This window comes from Olea europaea, chromosome 11 (genome assembly GCF_002742605.1).
Source record: "Olea europaea var. sylvestris chromosome 11, O_europaea_v1, whole genome shotgun sequence".
NCBI lineage: Eukaryota > Viridiplantae > Streptophyta > Magnoliopsida > Lamiales > Oleaceae > Olea > Olea europaea.
The window spans coordinates 10,964,237-10,975,654 of NC_036247.1; the positions used below are offsets into that span (position 1 = coordinate 10,964,237).

At 41.0% G+C, this 11,418-nt stretch overlaps 1 protein-coding gene across 1 annotated transcript; it reads right to left on the minus strand.

Annotated features, from left to right (window-relative positions):
• Nucleotides 1-10,568: 10,568 nt before the first annotated feature.
• LOC111404454 lies at nucleotides 10,569-11,165 on the minus strand. The gene is made up of 2 exons (XM_023033260.1): nucleotides 10,985-11,165; nucleotides 10,569-10,897 (listed from the first exon to the last, which is right to left on the minus strand). The coding sequence occupies exons 1-2, from the start codon at nucleotides 11,163-11,165 to the stop codon at nucleotides 10,569-10,571; spliced, it is 510 nt and encodes a 169-aa protein (XP_022889028.1).
• Between the last annotated feature and the right edge of the window lie 253 nt (nucleotides 11,166-11,418).

Genomic DNA, 11,418 nt, shown 5'->3' on the forward strand with positions numbered 1-11,418 from the left:
CGCCGGACGTAGTTTTTGTGTTAGAGGGGACGAAGGAGGTGGTCCTGATGGTAGGTGAGGAGGTACCGAAGATCGGGAGGGTGTCGCTTGCTGTTGACGTGCCGGAGTTGGTGGTTGGCAAGAGGCAGAGGGCACCATCACAGTACGTCGTTTCTTCGTTTACCACGGAGGCGAAAATGAGGAGGTTCGTTGACGGCACGCACCCAAATTTATTCAAAGAACAAGCACTTGAATATATTTAGATTGTTAGCGTTCGAAGAATTGAGCGTAACTTTTGTACACGGTGTCCGTTTTGGGCCCATAAGTACTTTTCAAAAATGTAGTGATCGTTTTGGATTGAACTCACGGCTTCATCGTGACGTATCAGGGATTTCGGCCAATTTTCGAAGAATGAGCACTTGCATATTTGGATTGTCGGCGTTCGAAGAATTGAGCATAACTTTTGCACACGGTGTCTGTTTTGAGCCCATAAGTACTTTTCGAAAATGTAGCGACCGTTTTGGATTGAACTCACGACTTCGTCGTGACGTATGAGGGATTTTGGCTGTTTTTCAAAGAACGAGCACTTGAATATATTTGGATTGTCAGAGTTCGAAGAATTGAGCGTAACTTTTGCACACGGTGTCCGTTTTGGGCCCATAAGTACTTTTCAAAAATGTAGCGACCGTTTTGGATTGAACTCACGGCTTCATCGTGACGTATGAGGGATTTCGACCATTTTTCGAAGAATGAGCACTTGCATATTTGGATTGTCAGCGTTCGAAGAATTGAGCGTAACTTTTGCACACGGTGTCTGGTTTGGGCCCATAAGTATTTTTCGAAAGTGTTGCGATCGCTATGTATTGAACTCACGGCTTCGTCGTGACGTATGAGAGATTTCGTCCATTTTTTGAAGAACATGCACTTGCATTTTTGGATTGTCGGTGTTCGAAGAATTGAGCGTACCTTTTGCACACGGTGTCTGTTTTATGCCCATAAGTACTTTTTGAAAATGTAACGATCGTTTTGGATTGAACTCACGACTTTGTCGTGATGTATGAGGGATTTCGGCTATTTTTCAAAGAACGAGCACTTGAATATATTTGGATTGTCAGCGTTCGAAGAATTAAGCATAACTTTTGCACACGGTGTCCGTTTTGAGCCTATAAGTACTTTTCGAAAATGTAGCGAGCATTTGGGATTGAACTCACTGCTTCGTCGTGAGGTATGAGAGATTTCGGCCATTTTTCAAAGAACAAGCACTTGAATATATTTGGATTGTCAGCGTTCGAAGAATTGAGCGTAACTTTTATACACGGTGTCCGTTTTGGGCCCATAAGTATTTTTCGAAAATGTTTTGACTGTTTTGGATTGAACTCATGGCTTCGTCGTGACGTATGAGGGATTTCAGCCATTTTTCAAAGAACAAGCACTTGCATATTTGGATTGTTGGCGTTCGAAGAATTGAGCATAACTTTTGCACACGGTGTCCGTTTTGGGCCCATAAGTACTTTTTGAAAATGTAGCGACCGTTTTGGATTGAACTCACGGCGTCATCATGACGTATGAGGGATTTCAGCTATTTTTCAAAGAACGAGCACTTGAATATATTTGGATTGTCAGAGTTCGAAGAATTGAACGTAACTTTTGCACACGGTGTCCGTTTGGGCCCAAAAGTACTTTTCGAAAATGTAGCGACTGTTTTGGATTGGACACAAGGTTTCGTCGTGACTTATGAGGGATTTCGGCCATTATTCGAAGAACTAGCACTTGCATATTTGGATTGTCGACGTTCAAAGGATTGAGCGTAACTTTTGCACACGGTGTCCGTTTTGGGCCCATAAGTACTTTTCGAAAATGTAGCGACCGTTTTGGATTGAACTCAAGGCTTCGTCGTGACGTATGAGGGATTTCGGCCATTTTTTGAAGAACGAGCACTTGCATATTTGGATTGTCGACTTTCGAAGAATTGAGCGTAACTTTTGCACACCGTGTCCGTTTTGGGCCCATAAGTACTTTTGGAAAATGTAGCGACCGTTTTGGATTGAACTCAAGGATCTGTCACGACTTACGAGGGATTTCAGCCATTTTTCGAAAAACAAACACTTTTATTTTTGGATTGTCGACGTTCGAAGAATTGAGCGTAACACACGGTGTCCGTTTTGGGCCCATAAGTACTTTTCGGAAATATAGCGACCATTTGGGATTGAACTCAAGGCTTCGTCGTGAGTTATGAGAGTTTTCGGCCATTTTTCGAAGAACAAGCACTTAAATATATTTGGCTTGTCAGCGTTCGAAGAATTGAGCGTAACTTTTGTACACGGTGTCCGTTTTGGGCCCATAAGTACTTTTCGAAAATGTAGCGATCGTTTTGGATTGAACTCACGGCTTCGTCGTGACATATCAGGGATTTTGGCCAATTTTCAAAGAACGAACACTTGCATATTTGGATTGTCGGCGTTCGAAGAATTGAGCGTAAGTTCTGCGCACGCTGTCCGATTTGGGCTCATAAGTATTTTTCGAAAATGTTGCGACCGTTTTGGATTGAACTCATGGTTTCGTCGTGACGTATGAGGGATTTCGGCCATTTTTCAAAGAACAAGCACTTGCATATTTGGATTGTCGCGTTTGAAAAATTGAGCATAACTTTTACAAACGGTGTCCGTTTTGGGCCCATAAGTACTTTTCGAAAATGTAGCGACCGTTTTGGATTGAACCCAGGGCTTCATCGTGACGTATGAGGGATTTCAGCTGTTTTTCAAAGAACGAGCACTTGAATATATTTGCATAGTCCGAGTTTGAAGAATTGAGCGTAACTTTTGCATACGGTGTCCGTTTTGGGCCCATAAGTACTTTCCGAAAATGTAGCGAACGTTTTGGATTGAACTCACGGTTTCATCGTGACGTATGAGGGATTTTGGCCTTTTTTCAAAGAACGAGCACTTGCATATTTGGATTGTCGGCGTTCGAAGAATTGAGTGTAACTTTTGCACACGGTGTCTGGTTTGGGCCCATAAGTATTTTTCGAAAGTGTTGCGACCGCTATGTATTGAACTCACGACTTCGTCGTGACGTATGAGAGATTTCAGCCATTTTTCGAAGAACGTGCACTTGCATATTTGGATTATCGGTGTTCGAAGAATTGAGTGTAACATTTGCACACGGTGTCAGTTTTATGCCCATAAGTACTTTTTGGAAATGTAACGATCGTTTTGGATTGAACTCACGGCTTTGTCGTGACGTATGAGAGATTTCGGCTATTTTTCAAAGAACGAGCACTTGAATATATTTGGATTGTCAGCGTTCGAAGAATTGAGCATAACTTTTGCACATGGTGTCCGTTTTCGGCCTATAAGTACTTTTCAGAAATGTAGCGAGCGTTTGGGACTGAACTCACGGCTTCGTCGTGAGGTATGAGAGATTTTGGCCATTTTTCGAAGAATAAGCACTTGAATATATTTGAATTGTCAGCGTTCGAAAAATTGAGCGTAACTTTTGCACACGTTGTCCGTTTTGGGCCTATAAGTACTTTTTCGAAGTGTAGCGACCGTTTTCGATTGAACTCATGGCTTTGTCATGACGTATGAGAGATTTTTGCCTTTATTCGAAGAACGAGGACTTGCATATTCGGATTGTCGACGTTCGAAGAATTGAGAGTAACTTTTGCACACGGTGTCCGTTTTGGGCCCATAAGTACCTTTCGAAAATGAAATGACCATTTTGGATTGAACTCACGGCTTTGTCCTGAGGTATGAGGAATTTCGGCTATTTTTCGAAGAACGAGCACTTGAATATAATTGGATTATCAGCGTTCGAAGAATTGAGCGTAACTTTTGCACACGGTGTTCATTTTGGGCCCATAAGCACTTTTAGAAAATGTAGTGACCGTTTTGGATTGAACTCACGGCTTCATCGTGACGTATGAGGGATTTCACCCTTTTTTCGAAGAACGAGCACTTGCATATTTGGATTGTCGGCGTTCGAAGAATTGAGAGTAACTTTTGCACATGGTGTCCATTTTGGGCCCATAAGTACTTTTCGGAAATGTAGTGACCGTTTTGGATTGAACTCATGGCTTCGTCGTGAGGTATGAGAGATTTCGGCCATTTTTCAAAGAACGAACACTTGAATATATTTGGATTGTCAGTGTTCGAAGAATTGAGCGTAACTTTTGCACACGGTGTTCGTTTTGGGCCCATAAGTACTTTTCGAAATTGTAGCGACGATTTTCGATTGAACTCACAATTTTGTCGTGATGTATGAGGGATTTCGGATGTTTTTCGAAGAATGAGCACTTGAAAATATTTGGATTGTCCGCATTCAAAGAATTGAGCGTAACTTTTGCACACGGTGTCCGTTTTGGATCCATAAGTACTTTTCGAAAATGTAGCGACCGTTTTGGATTAAACTCATGGCTTCGTTGTGAAGTATGAGGGATTTCGGCCATTTTTCGACGAACAAGCACTTGCATATTTGGATTGTCGGCGTTCGAAGAATTGAGCGTAACTTTTACACACGGTGTTCGGTTTGGGCCGATAAGTATTTTTCGAAAATGTTGCGACCGCTTTGGATTGAACTCACGGCTTCGTCATGACGTATGAGGGATTTCGACCATTTTTCGAAGAACGTGCACTTGCATATTTGGATTGTCGCTGTTCGAAGAATTGAGCGTAACTTTTGCACACGGTGTCCGTTTTGGGCACGTAAGTACTTTTCGAAAATGTAGCGATCGTTTTGGATTGAACTCATGGCTTTGTCTTGATGTATGAGGGATTTCAGCTATTTTTCAAAGAACGAGCACCTGAATATATTTGGATTGTCAGCGTTCGAAGAATTGAGCGTAACTTTTACACACGGTGTCCGTTTTGGGCCTATGAGTACTTTTTGAAAATGTAGCGACCGTTTGGGATTGAACTCACGGCTTTGTCGTGAGGTATGAGAGATTTCGGCCATTTTTCGAAGAACGAGCACTTGAATATATTTGGATTGTCAGCGTTCGAAGAATTGAGCGTAACTTTTGCACACGGTGTCCGTTTTGGGCCCATAAGTATTTTTTTGAAGTGTAGCGACTGTTTTCGATTGAACTCATGGCCTCGTCATGACGTATGAGGGATTTTTGCCTTTATTCAAAGAATGAGCACTTGTATATTCGGATTGTCGGCGTTCGAAGAATTGAGAGTAACTTTTGCACCTGGTGTCCATTTTAGGCCCATAAGTACTTTTTGAAAATGAAATGACCATTTTGGATTGAACTCACGGCTTTGTCGTGAGGATGAGGAATTTCGGCTATTTTTCGAAGAACGAGCACTTGAATATAATTGAATTGTCAGGGTTCGAAGAATTGAGCGTAACTTTTGCACACGGTGTTCGTTTTGAGCCCATAAGCACTTTTCGGAAATGCAGTGACCGTTTTGGATTGAACTCACGGTTTCGTCGTGACGTATGAGGGATTTCACCCTTTTTTTGAAGAATGAGCACTTGCATATTTAGATTGTCGACGTTCGAAGAATTGAGAGTAACTTTTGCACACGGTGTCCGTTTTGGGCCCATAAGTACTTTTCGAAAATGTAGTGACCGTTACGGATTGAACTCAGGGCTTCATCGTGACGTATGAGGAATTTCAGCTATTTTTCGAAGAATGAGCACTTGAATATATTTGGATTGTCATTGTTCGAAGAATTGAGCGTAACTTTTGCACACGGTGTCCGTTTTGGGCCCATAAGTACTTTTCGAAAATGTAGCGACCGTTTTGGATTGAACTTACGGCTTTGTCGTGATGTATGTGGGATTTTGGCTATTTTTCAAAGAACGAGCACTTGAATATATTTGGATTGTCCGCGTTCGAAGAATTGAGCGTAACTTTTGCACACGGTGTCCGTTTTGGGCCCATAAGTACTTTTCGGAAATGTAGCGACCATTTTGGATTGAACTCACGGCTTCGTCGTGAAGTATGAGGGATTTTGGCCATTTTTCGAAGAACAAGCACTTGCATATTTGGATTGTCGGTGTTCGAGGAATTGAGCGAAACTTTTGCACACGGTGTTCGATTTGGGCCGATAAGTATTTTTCAAAAATGTTGCGACCACTTCGGATTGAACTTACGGCTTCGTCGTGACGTATGAGGGATTTCAACCATTTTTCGAAGAACGTGCACTTGCATATTTGGATTGTCAGTGTTCAAAGAATTGAGTGTAACTTTTGCACACGGTGTCCGTTTTGGGCCCGTAAGTACTTTTCGGAATGTAGCGATCGTTTTGGATTGAACTCACGGGTTTGTCTTGACGTATGAGGGATTTCGGCTATTTTTCAAAGAATGAGCACTTGAATATATTTGGATTGTCAGCGTTCGAAGAATTGAGCGTAACTTTTGCACACAGTGTTCGTTTTGGGCCCATAAGTACTTTTCAGAAATGTAGCGATCGTTTTGGATTGAACTCACAGCTTTGTCTTGACGTATGAGGGATTTCGGCTATTTTTCAAAGAATGAGCACTTGAATATATTTGGATTGTCAGCGTTCGAAGAACTGAGCGTAACTTTTGCACACGGTGTCCGTTTTGGGCCCATAAGTACTTTTCGAAAGTGTAGCGGCCGTTTTTGATTGAACTCATGGCTTCATCATGACGTATGAGGAATTTTGGCCTTTTTTCGAAGAATGAGCACTTGCATATTTGGATTGTCGGCGTTCGAAGAATTGAGAGGAACTTTTGCACACGGTGTCCGTTTTGGGCCCATAAGTACTTTTCGAAAATGTAGCGACCATTTTGGATTGAACTCACGGCTTTGTCGTGAGGTCTGAGGGATTTTGGCTGTTTTTCGAAGAACGAGCACTTGAATATAATTGGATTGTCAGCGTTCGAAGAATTGAGCGACCTTTTGCACACAGTGTTCGTTTTGGGCCCATAAGTACTTTTCGGAAATGTAGTGACCGTTTTGGATTGAACTCACGGCTTCGTCGTGACGTATGAGGGATTTTTCCCTTTTTTTGAAGAACGAGCACTTTCATATTTGGATTGTCGGCATTCGAAAAATTGAGAGTAACTTTGGCATACGGTGTCCGTTTTGGGCCCATAAGTACTTTTCGGAAATGTAGCGACCTTTTTAATTGAACTTACGATGTTGTCGTGATGTATGAGGGATTTCAGCTATTTTTTGAAGAGCGAGCACTTGAATATATTTGGATTGTCAACGTTCGAAGAATTGAGCGTAACTTTTGCACACAGTGTCCGGTTTTGGCCCATAAGTACTTTTCAAAAATGTAGCGAACGTTTTGGATTGAAATCACGGCTTCATCGTGACGTATGAGGGATTTCGGCCATTTTTCAAAGAACGAGCACTTGCATATTTGGATTGTCGATGTTCGAAGAATTGGGCGTAACTTTTACACACCGTGTCCGTTTTGGGCCCATAAGTACTTTTCAAAAATGTAGCGACCATTTTGGATTGAACTCACGGCTTCATCGTGAGGTATGAGAGATTTCGACCAATTTTTGAAGAATGAGCCCTTGAATATATTTAGATTGTCCGTGTTCGAAGAATTGAGTGTAACTTTGGCACACGGTGTCCGTTTTGGGCCCAAAGTACTTTTCGAAATTGTAGCGACCGTTTTTAATTGAACTCACAGCTTCATCGTGAAGTATGAAGATTTCGGCCATTTTTAGAAGAACGAGCACTTGCATATTTGGATTGTCGACGTTCGAAGAATTGAGCGTAACTTTTGCACACGGTGTCCGTTTTGGGCCGATAAGTACTTTTCGGAAATATAGTGACCGTTTTGGATTGAACTCACGACTCCGTCATGAGGTATGAGGGATTTCGCCCTTCTTTCGAAGTACGAGTACTTGCATATTTGGATTGTCGGCGTTTGAAGAATTGAGAGTAACTTTTGCATACGGTGTCCGTTTTGGGCCCAAAAGTACTTTTCGAAAATTTAGCGATCGTTTTTGATTGAACTCACGGTGTTGTCGTGACGTATGAGGGATTTCAGCTATTTTCGAAGAACGAGCACTTGAATATTTTTGGATTGTCAGCGTTCGAAGAATTGAGCGTAACTTTTGCACATGGTGTCTGGTTTGGGCCCATAAGTACTTTTTGAAAATATAGCGAATATTTTGGATTGAACTCACATCTTTGTCGTAATATATGAGGGATTTCGGCTGTTTTTCGAAGAACGAGCACTTGAATATATTTGGATTGTCAGCGTTCGAAGAATTGAGCGTAACTTTTGTACACGGTGTCCGGTTTGGGCCTATAAGTACTTTTCGAAAATGTAGCGGTCGTTTGGGATTGAGCTCACGGCTTCGTCGCGACGTATGAGGAATTTCGGCCATTTTTCGAACAACGAGCACTTGCATATTTGGATTGTCGACGTTCGAAGAATTGAATGTAACTTTTGCACACGATGTCCGTTTTGGACCAATAAGTACTTTTCGAAAATGTAGCGACCGTTTTGGATTGAGCTCATGGCTTCGTCGTGACGTATGAGGGATTTTGGCCATTTTTTTAAGAACGAGCACTTACATATTTGGATTGTCGACGTTCGAAGAATTGAGCGTAACTTTTGCACACGGTGTCCGTTTTGGGCCCATAAGTACTTTTCGGAAATGTAGCGACCGTTTTGGATTGAACTCACGGCTTTGTTGTGACGTATGAGGGATTTTGGCTATTTTACGAAGAAAGAGCACTTAAATATATTTGGATTGTCAGCGTTCGAAGAATTGAGCTTAACTTTTGCACACGGTGTCCGTTTTGGGCCCATAAGTGCTTTTTGAAAATGTAGCGATCGTTTTGGATTGAACTCACGGCTTCGTCGTGATGTATCAGGGATTTTGGCCAGTTTTTGAAGAACGAGCACATACATATTTGGATTGTCAGCGTTCGAAGTATTTAGTGTAACTTTTGCACACGGTGTCCGATTTGGGCCCATAAGTACTTGTAGAAAATGTAGCGACCGTTACGGATTGAACTCATGGCTTCATCGTGACGTATGAGGAATTTTGGCTATTTTTCGAAGAATGAACACTTGAATATATTTGGATTGTCAGCGTTCGAAGAATTGAGCATAACTTTTGCACACGGTGTCCGTTTTGGGCCCATAAGTACTTTTCAGAAATCTAGCGACTATTTTGGATTGAACTCACGGCTTCGTTGTGACGTATGAGAGATTTCGGCAATTTTTCGAAGAACGAGCACATGCATATTTGGATTGACGGTGTTCGAAGAATTGAGCGTAACTTTTGCACACGGTGTTCTTTTTGGGCCCATAAGTACTTTTCGGAAATGTAGTGAAAGGATAAGTACATTACGCAGACGCTGACACATCTATACTATTACGTAACAATTTCTTTTCTTATTTTTTTAGAGTCAGCCGTAGGATTGCTCATAAGATGATCCCAGACGCTTATAAGTGGTTTCACGACATCACCACTTCGGGGGCTTAGCTCACCGACGATGTAAGTGAAGTAGTAATATTGTTATTTATTAGGTATACATATTATTGAATTTTGAATTTATAAAATTAAATAACTCATTTTTTAATTGGTGTTTCATGATGCAGTACATTGACTTCACCATGGATTTGCTACGAGATTGAGCTGAAAGACATCTAAGATCGTTCAACATCCTTGGTCGACTCATATTGAACACTGAGTTCATACGTGCCGTTGACATTGAATACCAGACGCTCCAAACTATGGGTAGTGAGTACACGATGCCTATATACATGATGGAGTGGGTCATAGGGATGTGGTCGAGTGTCGGGGAGAAGCCATGGGAGGGTTGTATGCATCTGTACATCCCAGTGTGTGTGAATCATCACTAAATTGCAGTGGAGATTGTATTCGTCGATTCGACTATGTATGTGTATGACCTCGATCATTCATGCTTGACACAAGATCAGTTCGAGCAAAATCTGGAGTCGGTGTCTGTGATCATCCCATACTGCCAGACGAGTGAACATCACTGTGCAGGACAGACTGGCCACCGTGCCGAACACGACGACGACGAGACAGTAAATATCGTAAGTGTTTGTTATTTTATTTTTTTAATTTACAACTTACGTTCTAGTTAGACAGTAATGTGCTAATACAATATTTTGTAATTGTGGGGGTGATTGCGGCATGTACGCCATCAAGTACATAAAATTTTTAAGTGTAACACAGAAGGTTGATGCAATCAACCAGGCGTGGATATAAAATGGGAGAAATAAATTAGCTTGTGATTTATTTAAATTTAATGGTGATTCGTAGATATTGGAGCCGTATTTTTTTAAATAATTGTACATATTGTAACGTTTAAATATTGTATACTTCATTCATTCATTTGTAATTACAAAATAATTGTAAAATGTATATTATTTTTCTAATATTTAATTTTTATTTTGTAGTTTATGTGTTTATTTAGATGTTTCATAACATATTTATAATGTTTGGGTATATTGTGGAGAATGCACTGTTTAAAAAAAAAAAACTTCAAATACTACGAAACTAATTAATGAAATATTGAAATAAAAAAATTAAATCTAATAATTAACAATAAGAATATGCGTAAATAATTAATATCAATGTTAAAAATAATGTTACATAAATTTCAATTATATATCTATTATGTTGTCATGCAGAGGGATCTGACTTGTACAAAATCTTCTGGTATGTCCTGTTGTACCGCACCTGCCGCACTTACGAGGCATGAAAAATTCTCCAGTCGATGGTATTCTAGACGTACGTGTACGTCCATGAGTACGTAAGCCGAATGCTAATGGCAACAAGTTATTCAATGAGAGAATGTGATCGGGAACTTCCCACTCGACTTCATTCGGTACAAGAAATATAGTTTCGGCATATGCTGCTCTCCAAGAACCAGTCGTGTAATAAGCACTGCATAAGGTGTGTGATGGAATTCCTCTATACATAGCCATCGCCACTGCATGTGTACACGAAAAACTCTCCAACTGAAACTGTCTACACGTGCACGTGTTATCATTCAAGTCGACGATGTATCCAAAATTACGCGAACATCTCACGGAGAAGCAAAATTGATCCAGTGGTTCTACATATACCTTCCTTGCCACCTCTAGAGTCTTGAAAAGTTTATCTTTCTCAACCGGGGTTAGCACACTTGTGCAACTCTGTGATTCCTCACGACGATCATAAAACCACTGTTGTAGCTTGTCACGAATGTTCTCAAACATTGCGAGAATTGGTAACTCTCGATCCTTCCTGAATAAGGCATTGAGCAACTCCGCATTGTTCGACGTCATTATATTGTATCGACGTCCTGAAAAATGTGATCGTGCCCAATATTCGATCCCCATCTTTGTCAGATACTCCCATGCATTACTTTCTATTTCGACCATAAACTTTTCAAACTCTTGAAAACTATAAGCCTTCGCAGCTCTCCTAAATAGCGTAACGATGCCCTTGCCTCGATACTTGGTCTTCAGA

Coding starts and splice junctions, on each gene's coding strand:
- LOC111404454 (XM_023033260.1), bottom strand. CDS start 11,165: ATGTTTGAGAACATTCGTGACAAGCTACAACAGTGGTTTTATGATCGT. Junction 10,898..10,984: donor CTTCTCCGTGAGATGTTCGC/GTAATTTTGGAT, acceptor GTACACATGCAG/TGGCGATGGCTATGTATAGA.